At 36.4% G+C, this 17,349-nt stretch overlaps 1 protein-coding gene across 2 annotated transcripts in view; it reads left to right on the forward strand.

Annotated features, from left to right (window-relative positions):
* The first annotated feature begins 877 nt into the window (after nucleotides 1–877).
* The window catches only part of LOC140044926 (uncharacterized), a 46,118-nt gene continuing 29,646 nt past the window's right edge, over nucleotides 878–17,349 (forward strand). For both annotated transcript variants that reach the window (XM_072089627.1, XM_072089628.1), the window contains exons 1-2: nucleotides 878–969; nucleotides 8,522–8,755. In XM_072089627.1, coding sequence (XP_071945728.1) covers nucleotides 8,552–8,755 — 204 coding nt within the window. In that variant the 5' untranslated portion in view covers nucleotides 878–969; nucleotides 8,522–8,551. The remainder of the gene's footprint in view (nucleotides 970–8,521; nucleotides 8,756–17,349) is intronic.

Genomic DNA, 17,349 nt, shown 5'->3' on the forward strand with positions numbered 1-17,349 from the left:
ACAATATACTGTACTGTAGTGCTGCCGCTTAATGGCATTCCTTGTTTTGCTGATGTTAATAATTAATAATAATAATTTATTGGAAACTTTACTTTTACAAAACAGTGGCACATTTTTATGATAAATAATAACTTAAAATAAAACAAAATTATTAACTTATAATAAATCAAAATAAATGTAAAAATAATACAATGTAGTGTGCAATACACAACATTAGCCATACAAGAATAAATAAAATAATAACTCAAGATGAATCAAAATAAATAAAATGCAGGTATATAAATAAATAAAAATTCATTTCATAGTATGAAATAAACATAACAGTTATTATATCATAGGCCTAGTGTGGCCAATAAATCATAGTTACAGTATGTCCATTTTTTTTTAATTTCAATTGTGTTGTCAACTAGGCATATCTATTTTTTAGGATAGAAAGCCAATGTTCGTGTAAAAAAATACTAGAAACTTATTATTTAAAAACTCCACAAACCAACCAACGTACGCGATAACCAGAAATGGTTTTTGTACGTTACGGAAACAGATCCCATTCTCAATTGAAACCAAAATAAGAAGCCGGTCGGTCGGTCGGCCGGGACCATAATTATGCGTACGTCGTACCAAAGATCTTTGGTCGTACGTTCTGAATTATAGAGGGCAACAGACAGATTTTAAAACTTATCACAGGAGGACACAGGATCGCCTCTCCTTTTCGCCCCCGTCGTGTGTATCGATTGTGGCCGGCTTGGGTGGAGAGAAGAAATAAAGCGTCTGATTGGACATTATTAGAATTAGCTCGTTCCCTCATCCAATAGAATGCTTTGTTTTGAAAATTGTTGGCACGTTGTATAATTGTAGGGGCAGTTCTTGTTTTGGAAAAGTTTCCTTGGTTGTTGTGGAGAGAACGTATGAACACAACTCAACAGCAGATAAAAAAGGTAGAGAAGAATTGTTATAAGCTTTATAAATAGGGTGAGGATGATGAATCATTTTAGAAGGCCTACTAACTAAGCCTACTATCTAGCTTATGTGGGCCTAGCCCTAGAAAATAGAGGGCCTAGGCTAGGCCTAGCCTAGGCCTAGGCCTAGCCTAGCTAGGCCTCCTAGCTAGGCTAGCCTAGCTAGGAGGCCTACCTAACTTAGAGGCTAGTAGTAGGCCTAAGGCTTTAGGCTAAGCCTACTAGCCTCTAGGTAGGCTAGGGCCGGCCTAGGCTACCTAGGCCTAGTTAAGTAGGCCTATCCTAGGCCTGACCTTTAACACTACATACTACAGTAAGGCTTAGGCCTACCTAGCTAGGCTAGCCTAGCTAGCTAGGTAGGCCTAGCCTACATATCGGCCTATAGGCTATATAAATAGGCTAGCTAGCTAGGGCCTAGCCTATAATCAACCTAGCCTAGGCCTAGCTAGCTTTAGAGTCCTGTTGTAAAACGGCCGAGAGTGCGAAGCTACTACAATTATTACACAAGGCGTACTAGCTTACCTTTTAGGCGGGACTGGTCTCTTGCCCCCTGGTGGCCCAGATGAAGTGCGATACACAGAAGAGTACGAACAGTCCACTCCGATGTGTGGCTGCTGGTAGTGATAAACACACAGGCCAGCCTAGGAGGACTAAACGTACCGTACCTTAATTCCGTTGCTGTGTATGTGTGTGGCTACCCAGTGAGCAATCCCTCAGTACTAGCTAGGCTAGTAGGGTCGAGCTTGACCCCTTGTGGCTCGTACCTCGTAATAGTAGCAATGAGGCTTAAACTATACTATATAGGCCTATAACCTATTCAATCACAGTGAATACCTGTTGTTCCACCAATATTACCGTAGAACTGGCTTATATACCGCTCAGTCTAGGCTGGGAAGCTTACACAGGAAACCCTGCTGGCTATAGGCTAGTGTATATCAAACACCAGGGAACGTGCGTAATGGCTGATACTGATACAGCATAGGCTTAGGCCTAGTCACGATTTACGTCCGTTCCGTCTAATGTCATGCGTTCAAAGAGACCGCTCCGGCACCGGTCAGTAACGCACGTGACCTCGGGTCACACCTTGGGTCGACCCATTATTATATAAGGGGGTTTTCACTACACTCCTCCCAATTTTATAAAGGCTGAGCCCAGTGTTCTGATGTGGTCCAGTGCCACAACAGCTGTCACTTCGGTTCGATTTACATAGACAGTGGTGTATAAGGCACAATTGGATTGTACTCTGTTGATCATGATGGTTTTTTCAATCTCATCTGCTTTGGTCCCTGCCTCCACGGTTTGAGTTCGGTTTGTCGCACAATATTCTTTTTATGTATTTCAGCCTTTGAGTCAGAGCCCATAGAAGATGACAGGTTGAGAAGCTGGGCTGCGTTCCCAACCTGCTCTAGTTTGACGTCTGCTTACCTTGTGACCCAAATCGACAAACCTGTTGACCGGGTTCCTGGCCCTCAACGCACACTCGGGGTGGCAATGCTGGGTCCTGTCTAACCGGTGTTGGTGTTGCCTTGGGTTGTCGTTGTAGTGTAGTTAGCAGAATATCAAATTTGGTTGTCAACTGGTTGATTTGGTTCGACAACTCACTTACTCGGCGAGTGCCCCTGTTATCCTGTTGAACTATTTTAGACTCGACGGCTCCATCAGTGGGATCTGGGTTTGGCTATGAAGGTAACCGGTGATCCTTGGGATCAGGCTTCTTCGTTAGCCTAGGAACGGTAGGGTTCCGCTGGCTCGCCGGGCGAGTCCGACCCTTGCTAGGTTTACTTACCTTCCGAACCTCTACCTCTGCCCCACCATCAAAAAATTCCCCTCTATACCTGGATGAGGTTGGGTGTTCCAGATGTTTAGGCATGGGGGTAAACCGGACATGCGGCTTCACTGGCTCCTGTTGTCTCCTCGTCCGAAGGCAGAGTTCTCTCAGCCCAGTGTACTTCTCGTAAGCTGCCATTGCTTCAGTCAGGGTGGTATAGTTCTGTTGAAGTATATACTGCCCAGCGTCAGCGTCAAGACAACCCACACAGAATTTCACAACCGCCCTCTGACAGATCCAACCTTGCGGGAGATCGCTAAAGGCTTTTCTAGTCAGTGTGAGAACTCTGTCGCCCCAATCTTCTATAGATTCTCCTTCATGCTGTACAGCAGCTTCGAATTTCACTTCCAAGACCTCAGGTAACTCTTCGGCCTTAAAGCGTTCGTCAAAAGCTTGTACGATGTGTCTGAAAGAGATATCTACATTCATGTCAGTTAAATTAATAAAATACTCAGCAGCTATGCCGGTAACGCACCAACTGAAAGCATTGCGCATTCCCCTATTGCTGAGGTCATGCTTGTCAGCGTAATTGAGGAAGCGTTCCTTAAAGAGAACCCAATTATCCTTGCCATTAAATACTAGACTTTTGGGAATATCCTTGGGCCTGAAATGCTTCTGCCGCCTAAAGGGTTCTACATTCAGTATTCCTCAAGAATTTCCTGAAGTCAGCTAAATACGCATCATGCTCACTTTCACTATCAGAGTCATCCTCCCAGGCCCAGCCAACATGTCGTGTCTGAGGTTCACCTCTAGAGGCACGCCTTGTGGAGGGTTGAGATCTCCTATCCCTTAGTTCCCTATGATCATAACGAGGTTCATAAGAGACTGGAGTCTGTTGGGTGTTATAGGAGCTATAAAAATCTTTTCTTTCCCTATCATACATCGTGGGCCTATCTTGTGGTGCTTGGTATGTTGATGTGGCTTGGGTCTGATAATAGACTGGCGTACCACTGGTCTTATAATTAAAATGTGTCCCACAATTATCCTGCCAGGTAGATGTTTCTCGGGTATCCAGTTGGGAAGGTGTTACCCGGGTACCATGGTAGTAGGATATTGGAGTAGTGTCCTGACGTACAAGCGTTGTCCAGGTATCGTGATACGCAATTGGACTGCTGACGTTTGATTTAGGAACCCTCCCAGAATTGCACGATAAAGTATCTACTGGTGAATCAGACAGTATATCAGAGACTCTTGTATCGTAATTCTGATTTGCCTCTGTTTTAGGATGTAGAGAAGAATATCTTGACTCTATTCCTAACCCAGAATGGTCGGGTGGATAAGCAACCTCAAGTGGTGTGCTGGTATCCCGGAGCTCACGGTAAATCGTTGAGTCTCCGTCTCTCCCTCCCCATCTCGGGTTTGGAGTGAAATCCAACCATTTCATAAACTTGCCTTTTCCTGAGCCTCTTATTATCTTCCCTATGTTATTTGGGGTGATGTTGCCATAACCCTCCCTCCATTCTATAAGTTTTTGGGCACGTGAGGCACCTATACCAGGCAAAAGGTTTAGGTCTAACATGTCGCAAAAATTAATAGAAACGAATCGGGATTTTGGAGGCATGCTAAATTATCAAATTACAGTACTACTAAATTGTATAGAATTGAAGTAGACCCAACAATGCTATACCAATACAATATAAAATTGAATTGTGTATAACTGAGGATTGTACTTCTTATATACTACCAGAGAAAAAATATATATAATATAATAAAAGTAACAACAACTTTCTCTAAAAGGCAATAGTAAAGAAAAACGAATTACACCTGCTTAATAGAAATCACAGTTGCTTAAGGTGATATGCAAATGAAGTCAAAGAAACGTGCGAAGTCCGCTCACAAGTGTCTTAGGAATTCAGAAGATCACACAATGGAGGATACGCTCCGCGATTCAACTTCAGCAATGCAAAAATACAATTGAAATAATTTTATAATAATGACAATAAATGAAGCTCTTTTTGCTCTGTAATAAGTTTAACTTCTCAATGGGTACTACCTGATGAAGTTCCGTTACAAAAGCATTAACGTCCACTATCAATGGCGCCTATAGAGTCGATACAAAAATCCTTGTACTTTATTAAATATCAACTAATCGCGGTGAACCCACACCGTGCGGAATTGTTAAAAGTACAACGGGAGATTTGATCCGTTATGTCGTCTCCAGACGAACTCTTCGCTAACAAACTAAGTAACTTGGCGTCCCGAATTCACGTTTTTGCTCGCAGCGCCAATGTTGTAAAACGGCCGAGAGTGCGAAGCTACTACAATTATTACACAAGGCGTACTAGCTTACCTTTTAGGCGGGACTGGTCTCTTGCCCCCTGGTGGCCCAGATGAAGTGCGATACACAGAAGAGTACGAACAGTCCACTCCGATGTGTGGCTGCTGGTAGTGATAAACACACAGGCCAGCCTAGGAGGACTAAACGTACCGTACCTTAATTCCGTTGCTGTGTATGTGTGTGGCTACCCAGTGAGCAATCCCTCAGTACTAGCTAGGCTAGTAGGGTCGAGCTTGACCCCTTGTGGCTCGTACCTCATAATAGTAGCAATGAGGCTTAAACTATACTATATATTATAGGCCTATAACCTATTCAATCACAGTGAATACCTGTTGTTCCACCAATATTACCGTAGAACTGGCTTATATACCGCTCAGTCTAGGCTGGGAAGCTTACACAGGAAACCCTGCTGGCTATAGGCTAGTGTATATCAAACACCAGGGAACGTGCGTAATGGCTGATACTGATACAGCATAGGCTTAGGCCTAGTCACGATTTACGTCCGTTCCGTCTAATGTCATGCGTTCAAAGAGACCGCTCCGGCACCGGTCAGTAACGCACGTGACCTCGGGTCACACCTTGGGTCGACCCATTATTATATAAGGGGGTTTTCACTACAGTCCCTGGGCCTAGCTAGCTAGCTAGCTAGGCCTAGTACTAGCCTAGCCCTAGTATTAGCCTAGCTAGGCCTATTATTTAATATTATTAGGCCAGCCAGAGGGCAGAGAGGGGCTAGGCTAGCCTAGTTATTTTATTTTTGAAAATGTAATTAGAACTTTAAATATACGCGGCGTTAAATATATCGTGTGTCGTATAAATAGTATATAGCCTATAGGCTAGACTTGGTGGATTTTGGGCGCTAATGCAGTTTCGTACCAACCCCTTAAGCATAAAATTGTAAAAAAAAATCAATAATTTTTTATTTTAAACTATTTTTAATCAATTAATAATTAAGCACCCTTCAGAAACACATCCCCAGGCCTGCCGATAAAAGTCAATCAATCGTTCGATTAATATAGCGGCATTCCAACATTCATTGCTCATGGCGCTGTAGAAAAAATCAGAAAAGGTGAGTTTTGAGTAATGACTTAAAGTGACTCAATAATGATGTGTGTTTAATGTTCAAGGGTAAGGTGGTTCCAGAGCCTAGGTCCAGCAACACTGAAAGTCCAATCTCCCCAACTATGTTTGCTTCTCGGAATGTCCAGTAGCACCTGATGACTAGATCTTAGTTCTCGCTTTCCCTTCTTGACTGTCAACAATTCTGAGAGATATTTTGGAACGCAACTATTTAGGCATCGGAACACCAGCAGCAGGATCTTAAATTTAACACGTGACTCCAATATCCAGTATGGAGGCCTCACAATACATCAAGCAGCAGGATCTTAAATTTAACACGTGACTCCAATATCCAGTATGGAGGCCTCACAAGACATCAAGAATTTTGGCGATCTATAGAGGACGCTGTTATGGTTATACTATAGGGCTATAACAAATATTTTTACTTGTTCTTAGTGTTTTTATACAGAATTTTTTTTTGTGTTTAATTATATTGTTTTTAGAAATTCTATTAATTTTTAATTGTTGTATGTTATTGTCTTGTCAAATTGTATTTTTGTGACGGTCCATAATGATCACGTTTGGCTGGATAGACCACCACCCTCGTAAAATAGTGTTGAAATAAATAAATAAATGAATAGTTTTTATTTTTATTTGTTTTTATTTTAATTAATAGTAGATTTACACAACATAAAAGAAAAATGAAAGACATGAAATGGTATATTCAGTGTCAGCAGAAGTAAAATAAATTCTAGTAATTAGATGGAAAATGCTTCATATCACGTTTTTATTATAAGTACATATCACTGTATTATTGTACATTACATTTCAATAAATTATATCGTTCTGTTTTTGTTGCATTTCTTATTTCCATGTATTTAAAAGAGGTCTTTCATAGGTGAATAAAAAATGTTAATTTATATAAAATATGCTATTCAAATCTTAAAACTGAGAATAACATTTCTAGTACAGTGATAACATTACTAAAGCAATTAGGTTGTCATAAGCTTCCTGTTTATTATGTTATAACATTAACAAAGTAGCTCAAGACTGAACGAAGTAGGCCTACTGTAATTCCTCCTACTGCCTACTCCATTCCCATATTTATCTTCTTTCCTGTGTAAAATTCTACTATTAAAATGAAAGAACAAATTAAAAACATAACATATGGTGATACCCACAATGATGAATACAACCATTGTATATTATTTCTTTATTAAAAATACGAAACTCATATGAATAATAAATTATTTAGTGCGTGCTTTAAACATTAGTAACTACGCCCTCTATAGAGCGCAATCTTTTACTCTCACAATTAATGTCCTGTGAGGCTCCGTACTTTTATCGGCAGGCCTAGTGATGATTTTCGCGAAGCTAAGCTGGCGTTGTATTTCTGAAGAGTGCTCAATATTAATTGATTAAAATCAGTTATAAACAAATTATCGATATTTTACAATTTTGTGATTGCAGGATGTTGTAGACAACTCGTGAGTAGGTTGGATGAAAATTTTGAGTAATTTTGAGGGGTGGTACAAAAATGCATTAGGGCAACGTTTGACAGAACGGCAAATACAATGTTGACACTGGATTGTGAAAATAATTATAAGATAACATAAAAAATGAATATATATATTATACTATATTTTATCTATAACACTGATTATTAGTATTAGTAATGTTTTTTTTTAAAATACCACAAAATATATTCTATTATATTAAAAGAATTATTTATATATATGTACAATATAATCAATGATCTATGTTATATAGTTTTATAGAGAAATAAAATAGAAAGAGGAACATATCATATTTTGTAGGCCTATCATTCGCACTTTACACTGTCTGGCAGAGTTGAGTAGGGCCTAGATGCTCACTGACACTTGACGCAGCTCTCCTGTCATAGGCCTACCTGTGTCGTAGGTCTACATTTAACATTTTTGGTGTCATATATCGCGCTAAAATTGAGGTTTTATTGTTGGAAATGCTATTAGAAGTCTCTATATATCATATTTCATTAAATTAACACTTTAAATTGACATTTCTTGGTAGGTCATACTAGTTGACGCAATATGGACATTTGTGACACAATATATGCATCAACTCAGTTCGTGTCGCTATGGTGAAGTTTAAGAATCGAGACGCATTGGCCGATGCACTGTATTTTTAATCCTATGTCCTCAAACTAACTGGCCTATAATAGACCCCTAATATTGTATATGGAACAGGAACATGGATGTATATTGGGCAAAAAAAGTGGTTTACATTTATAATATTTATTTATTATACGAATAAATAGGCATATTTGCACTTTGCAGCCCAAATGCAACAAATCGCTATCTAACCAACCAACCACAAATTAATCTGAATGCACTCTTTTAAATTACAATTATATGATTTCAGAATCTTCTAAAGTAAAGGAGTTGTTCAAGCATGATTGAAGAATTTGAGCAAAGTTTCCCCCTGCAAGAGACAAATCAGTCATTTGCCAAGCAACAAACAGAAACAAGAGCAGTATCGGCACTCTCCAAACAGATGTTTACAGTTCATTTAGGTAGTGACAAGGAAAATAACAATGATCAAGAAAATACTAGCAGTTTGCAAGATGCCTTCAAGAAGTTCCGCAAAAATAGACAGGTACCGTCCACATGGATTTTTTTTACTATACCATTAGAATGAAAAACTAGATTTAATTTGTTTCGTTAAAATCGCGCGTAGACCACATAATTTGTTATAGTCTGGGTTCCAGACGGAGTTTTGTCTTAATATTAGTAAAAAGATAAATATTTTGGCACATATGGCGTTTCATACGTATACTACTTGATTTTGGATACTCCGTCTGGGGAAACACGCACAAGTTACATGGTTTGACACCAAGAATTCTTGGTGCATACGATTATCCGGTTGACTAGTTTCAGCTGCATGCGATTGGCTACTCACTCCTACACCGTTTTAATATTCATATTTCAGAATTTCCAAAGACTCAATGATGCGCATGCGCTATGTTACGTTTAGACAATGTGTACTTCGGTACATTTATGAAAGTTTCTGAAGGCTAGAAATTATTTTATATGCCTAGTAGTCTGGTAAACATTTGATGGGATTTTTCCCAAGAACATGAAAACTCGTCTTGATATGATAGGCTAGCTTCTCCGCAAATCAAACATTGAATGGATCATTTATTACGCGGAGATAATTTTGATTTAATTCTCACCCAGACCCTGTCCTGTTCTGTGTGGTGGTGTAGCCCTGTTGTGTGCCGGTGGTGGTATGTAGGGCTACTTTATTGGCGTTTTATTTGGCAGGTCATACGTGCGAGTTGAGTGGGACCTACGAAAGAGGCCTAGGCCAAGGACTAAACAATTAATAAACAAAACTTGGCATTACGATTTTATATTTCAACAGTCTCGATTGTACATTCAGCACTGTACGTACGTCTCAATCTTTTTCATTTTGAAACAAAATGATCATTGGTTGATTCGAAATCCATATTTACATACCGCCCGCCCCATATAGCCAAATACGGTATGATAACCTACGTCATTCTTATCGGATGTTTGCGGTCTGCAAATCGATTTCTATACGTGTTTCACAAGTCTGTATTTTCAGACAAAAATCGCGGTCGAAATAAAAACAAATAAATAAAAAAAAAAGATAATACAGACTTGGGGCAAGTCTAAATTTGTTATTGCGCACCATAAAAAGATTACCACATCGATTCCTGGCCATAAGGAATGTACTCTGAAAAATTGACGTAGCTACAGTAGATGAAACTGATATCAAGATAATTGACGGACAAAATACAGTAGTGCTAAGGAAAGAATAAATAAAGAAATAGATAAAGATTCTGACAGAATCAATATTAATCAATGTTTTTTGCATGCTATGTGCAACATTATCTGTTTGTAGTCATTAGTCAAAATAATGTAGTCATTTAAATTTAAAATAGAAATACATAGACAGATCATCAGCTAACCTTTACCCACTATGACAATCTAAAAAGGGAATGTTCAATAATGTAGATCAAACTGTCATGCTCACATGTATGTTGGCTCTTCTGGTTAGATTGTATCTGTCTTTCTGAGGTGCAGATGTTTATTTGGGAGAACTTTATTTGAAAATATCCGGGTATTATGTTAATATTATATCCTTTGTCAACATTGACTATGATAACATGTAGTAGATAGTCCCTGGTCTTTAACAACAAAAAAACTTGCTGCCCTGCTGCCCTCTTGTGTTCAATTGTGCATGCTAAGTAAAGAAATAACATAGGACATTGATAAGATGATTTGATAAATAAGCTTAAGTTATTTGGGACATGGAATATATAACCCAAGTAAATGTTTCAGTTGAAACAAAATCCAGACCTCCAACTGTCCAGGCATGGCGGAAGTCTCCCAATATTTCCAGTCATCTCCCGCTAAAATGCAATTTATCCCGATATTTTGAATATAAACCAAAAAAATTTCATGATGTGTATATAAATTAACTTGAGATATTGATATAGAGAACATACCAGAGAAGAGACATACTAATATCAGTCCGTATTATATAAGATGTTATGAATTCATGTGTTTTTTAATACAGTATATTAAATTATGCCGTTGCCATGGCATGCCTGACATACACGTATGTAGTTGCCAGTATTTACTATAGTCAACATTCCTTCTCAATCACCCACCACTCCACATTGCAAACAAGTTCCTGGTGGTCAGTGGGACAGGGAAGACAAACTTCCTGGTGGTTAGTGGTACAGGGAAGACCAGCACCCCCCACTCCACATTGCAAACAAGTTCCTGGTGGTTAGTGGGACAGGGAAGACAAGCTTCTTTTTTTTCCTGTTTACTTCCATGGATTAGTCTTTCCAAAAACAAGCCTATTTATATTTTTGTAGTTTAATTGTACATTGAACTACAAAATGTGTGGATGTTTGTGAATATAAAATTCTATTAAAAAATTTCCAGAAAATGTTTTGTACAATTACTATGGTAATAATATGTACTGATTGTAGCTTTAGAGCTAATTCCAATATCTTAACCAAGATAATTATCAATTGGAGTCTACCTACTGTACATATTTAATGTTGAAAACAACATCGTATGACTAGGATCATCATTATAATAATTGACATTAATCTGTAATTTACTGCGTACTAATAGTTTGTTTTTTTTTCTTTCATTTCCCATCTATTTCCTTGCCCTTGTATAACAAAGACATCTCATGCCTTATTTAGTGTGAACATCTGCAGTTCTGTTTATTTATAAATGATAAAACATTTTAAACACATCAATAAATTTATTTCTAATAATACTGCCTACATATTTGCCTATTTGAAAAGAAACGGTAATGATAAACACATTTAGAATTTGTCTTTGTTGAAATAGATGATGTAGTAGTTAGTACAGTAGTTCATTCATTCAAATTGTTGCTATCAAATGTTTCTTTTCCATTTTGAATGTTCGACTTTTATGTTCCTGATACGATATCTTTTCTCGTATTCTCTGAACTTCTCTTCTCTCTCAATTATACAGTGCCAAAGTCTTTTTGATCCACGTTGATTGAACTCTTTACTAAAGCTTTGTCTACACTAAAAACATTTTGTTGCTTAAAAAACAAATTGTCAAGCTCAGACATCTCAAGGAAGGTAATCAATATTGTTTATCCACTTTTTCCAAACGGTAACCTGTGGAAAGCTTTCAGGAAAGTGACGTATATACTGTATTTGTAATATTGTCAGAGCAATACAATTTTCAATGTAATAAAGTATAATACAATAATGATAATAATTTATTATTTATTTTTACAAACCTCTGGAAATAAAAATGATTCTGTATCAGCATTAAGTATAAAATACTTATTTTTCATCTCGCAAAGACTTCAGTTAAATGATTGCTAATTGTTGGTAAATGAATACACCTTAGAAATAACCTTTAGTGATCAGAATAGATAGCTTTCTATAATGACCATGTAGGAGCAAATCAATGAAAACAAACCTTTAAAAAACAGTGTTCAGAAAACTAATCAAAAGTGCTTTTATCATTGGCATATTGTTTGACTGAATTTGCTCATTTTATGAAGATGAAATTTTAAATATCAATGATTGCATCTGCTGTTGTGGTAAACAAACTGTGTGGAGATTAATAGGATACAAGAGATAAATAGTCATTGTCAAATAAAAAGGCATGGAGCAAAACTCAATCTTCTCGTTAATTCTGTGTGACATGCATTGTATTATAAACTTTATTTTGGGTGCAGTTTTGTAATATTAAATAATTAATTTAATTGTATCCTTAATCCTGTTATTTGGTAATAAACTCTCAGGTCATACTAATCTACACCCGGTATCACCTAGTAGGGTTTTATGCTAAACCAGACTATGGAGATTATAAAAATACCTTATTGTTTCTAATAAACATCCCGCCCCTAAAAAACGCCTCCCTCTGAGATTTTTCCCATATTGTAATTAATGAGTGCTCAATAATTGCAGTATTCAGTCCATATGGCCTTAAATGAGTAAGGGAAAATATTTATTTCACAATGATGTTTGTGTACCTTTTATTATTGACCATGGAGTGCTTTACTCCATGTTATTGACCAAACTAGGCAAATTGTAAGCTAGGCCATACGCAGCGGTATTTGCTTTGTGTACTTCCGCTCCGCCGCGTGTTGCAGGAAAGATTCCTCTTCAGCACACAATACACTCAACGAATCCCAAATTATATTTTTTAAATATGCTGTATAAGAAAAAGTATTTTGTTGCTTCCTATACTTTACATGCATTAATGGAGTAAATTTTTACGCAATTTGATCTAGTGTGTATCATGTGACTTTTAACCAATTTCGTAACTCTTTATATACTGTATAGCTCTGAAGATTTTCTAGATTTTAACTTGATGCCTAGTTTAACATGCAGTATCAAATAGACAATTTCCTTATATCTTTCTTGTTTTGTAGATTTTCCCTCTCTGATATTGATCGGCATGTTTCATAGTATTGTTTGCATGGTCTGTTGCTTGTTGACAACAATACTTGGCATTAATGACAAAAATATTAAAGAGTTAAAATGATTTCCGTTTAGTAATAGTAGGAACAAAATGGAATGTATTTTTGTGTACAAACAATGTGAACGTCTTTGGGAGGTTAAAATTCAGAGTTTAAACTCTCTCTTTGAATTTTATGTCTTTGTTTTCTACCTTAACCTTAACCGTATTTAGTTATAATGTTGTTGTTCCGATTTCAGTACTCTATGAATTAAAATTTCATTGTCATTATTGAAATACTGTATGCTGTATACTACATAGTATATAGTACCAAAGCTATAAAGCTACTGTAAATAACTCTACATTGTACATTGTACATTTTTAATTTTTAATTTCATTTTCAGAAAACACAGTGACATTTTCCTATTTCTACATTTACACTAATTGTACTCCTTAAAATTCTGTAAATTAATATTTAATAATACATTAAAATATTCACCTACTTTATATTATCACATACTGTACAATATCGTCATATAATAAGCCTGTATCTTATTAACCTCTATATAAATAGGGTTGTAGTCATCAAACTTATAAGTTAAAGAAGGAGAACAACCTACTGAACTCAAAGTGCATGTGAACAACTTATAAAACAATCTAAACATGATTATTGACATACATGTAACCTGATTAAACTCAATGTGTAGTCCTATTTATTGTAGTACATTGAGATAGGTACAGTATATAGGCATACTAACAGTAATATTATCTCATTGTAAAAAGTAGACTATTAATCCGCATTTAATTAAACGTATTAATAAATCTCCCATTGAAGTAAGCACCATAATGGCATCCCATTGAAATAAGCATCCCGATAAATCAAGGAGCCTAAGTGATAAGCATTTGATATAATATAATTATGGTTATAGGTAATATTCATTAACAATTCTCAAATTTTTATAATTTTGACACTACTTGGTTTATTTTGAATTTGACATCTGTATTAATAAATCCCATAAAGTTACATAATAATGAAGTAATATATAATTATTTTTTATATATTATATTATACATTAGCCTATGTAAATATGTGAACATGATTGGTTGAAACTGCACCTCATGACTACCGCTCCATGGATTAAATTGTTATACTGAGCGGTGTTATTTTGACTGTGTAAATGTATTTTTCATGTCCCGGTCATTAGACATAAAATCCAGCAAATTGTTGAGGAGTTTGATATAGTGTGGAAACTCACGTCTGCTGTCAAATAAATAAAGGTTACCTAGTACGTAGTACAGTAGGACTTGAACTCACAAAGATTAGCCCACATCATCAAGAGACAACGTTTTACACGTTGCACCATGTAATTCACTTCCAAAAAATATTTCAACTAAAGCATTTAAACTACCATATTGTTTCTAATACACCCGCTGAGATATTTTTTCCATATTGTGTGGTATGAATAAAGTTTGATCATTAGGCCAAAAAAAAAAATTATTGTGTTGGCCACACCCGACCAACCCTAATCTGGCTTTTTTGTGAGCCAAACAGCAATTCTGAAACTAAAAATGGTGAAAAAATGTCTTATTCACCAAATTGGCCTCCGCCGGACGTGTGGAGAAGCACATGCAACCAACCGTGAATCAATCACATGATAACCGGAATACGCGATTATCAATTTTTAGGGGGATCCAAATTTTAACTAAATAAGCGTTTTTATTACACAGTGGTCGAGACACGTTTTTGATATAGTTATCAATATTTGTCATCACTTCCACAAACCCCCCATCTTCCACCATCAACAATTAAACCCTTTTACACCGCTGAGGTTAAAACAAACCTGCCGTGTCCAGATAAATTTCCTTATCACACCTGATTCATTAACCTGGTAATGACACAGGTTGCATGTATTTACACTGCAAAATACCAACCTGTGTAAATGTTCTACATTAATCAAAATATCGCCCTCAAATGCATGAAGAGACACCCTAATAATGGTCTGCTCATTAAAACTCCTACAATTATTTTAATGGCAATACAAAAATATAATAGTTAATACTCATGAAGAATAATATTTCTTGATATAAAAATGTTTAACCATCCGTTCTACAATATACGAAAATAAAACAAAATCAGTATTTTTCTAAAATTTTTTTAAAATACTATTATTATAGTGAGCGATTACAGCAACCAACGTCGAAAGGATATGCAGACTGTTTACACCAGTTCATACCTGGTTGACTTGACGTTAAATATATTCCGCATTATTTACCTAGTTACTTCAGCAACCTGGGTAACGTTTAATTACGTTGTTTACATTTTCGGATTTCGGTATCCCGGTTACAACTCGGGTTACACAATTTAGGATCATTTCTGCATTTTTGTAAAAGGGATATACAATACATTCTTCAATGATGAATTCAGATCTAGTCTAACGAACACTTCTTTTTTTTTCTGGATATTGGGCTTGCTATTTTTACAACAATTTCTATAATATTATTTTATAAACAAATCAGGCATAGAACATTAATTCTAAACCGCCCGGTTTTTATGATATATTATTATTAGTTTTCATAACTTAACTACAGTATATGTTGCACTAGAAAAAAGGTGAAAGATAAGATGCACAAACAAGTACTTAAATGTGCAAATACGTCTAGAACATATGTACATAGGAATAGTGTAATGCCTTGTTGCCTAGCAATCATAAGAGGTTCTAACAGCAGTATACCAAGTGTTCAATACAGCCATGATTCATAGTTTTATTGTTTGTGCATCTTTTATTTTCACTGATGATTTCCTGCTTTCATTGTTTGTGAAACTTACAGACATGTATTTGTTTCATTAATATCAATAGTATACCTTTCACCCTCATTTCTTCCATTGTGAAATTGAAAGAAGGTTTGAGGAACTCTGGAAAATCACTCGAGCATTAAACAACCAAACTAAAAAAGTAATATTAGGACAATCTAAATTGATTTATATAAGTGTTAATAATATCGTCTAAAAGTGCAGATTGCAACTTTCGTATCCCCTAAAAGCGTCCCTTTGTGTCAAATACTATTTGTCTGTCTACACCCACAGGGGCTGAGATAGACCAGCACACCAAGTTAGCTCCCTGCTTTTTGAAATATACTAGATCCTTTAACATGCACACAAGCCAGATATGTACACTGGAAGTCCATTTAAGTTCTTATCTCTGAGAAGACATTATTCTACCACCAGAACTATGATCAAGGAGAGCTTTGAACCTGTCCAATTTGAAGGCTGATAGAGGAACCTCACTTAAGAACCACCACTCGACAGACTAACTTTGACGTATTTTAGGCAAATGGATCAAATAGAAATAAAAAAGCTAATTAATTGTAACTGTTTTGCTTGGTACATTTAGCATCATATACAGGATTTTCAAAATTTTAAAAATAATTCATACATTGTGTACTTCCATGAGCCCTTGTTACACAGATGTTGCAGTGCATTAAACTCTTCTTTAAATATTGGCCTAAGTGTGCGTCAACTCCAGGGAACATTTACAACATTAAACACTTCTTTAAATATTGCCCTCAGTGTGCGTCAACTCCAGGGAACATTTACAACATTAAACACTTCTTTAAATATTGCCCTCAGTGTGCGTCAACTCCAGGGAACATTTACAACATTAAACACTTCTTTAAATATTGGCCTCAGTGTGCGTCAACTCCAGGGAACATTTACAACATTAAACACTTCTTTAAATATTGGCCTCAGTGTGCGTCAACTCCAGGGAACATTTACAACATTAAACACTTCTTTAAATATTGGCCTCAGTGTGCGTCAACTCCAGGGAACATTTACAACATTAAACACTTCTTTAAATATTGCCCTCATTGTGCGTCAACTCCAGGGAACATTTACAACATTAAACACTTCTTTAAATATTGCCCTCAGTGTGCGTCAACTCCAGGGAACATTTACAACATTAAACACTTCTTTAAATATTGCCCTCAGTGTGCGTCAACTCCAGGGAACATTTACAACATTAAACACTTCTTTAAATATTGCCCTCATTGTGCGTCAACTCCAGGGAACATTTACAACATTAAACACTTCTTTAAATATTGCCCTCAGTGTGCGTCAACTCCAGGGAACATTTACAACATGAAACAATTTGTATCTTTAATTACACAATAGTTTTCTAGGCAAAATTAAATGATTCATTAAATTGAATTATTGTTCCAATATTTTATTAATATTACTAAAAGTTTACTTAC

The sequence above is a fragment of the Antedon mediterranea genome, chromosome 3 (assembly GCF_964355755.1).
Source record: "Antedon mediterranea chromosome 3, ecAntMedi1.1, whole genome shotgun sequence".
Classification (NCBI taxonomy): domain Eukaryota; kingdom Metazoa; phylum Echinodermata; class Crinoidea; order Comatulida; family Antedonidae; genus Antedon; species Antedon mediterranea.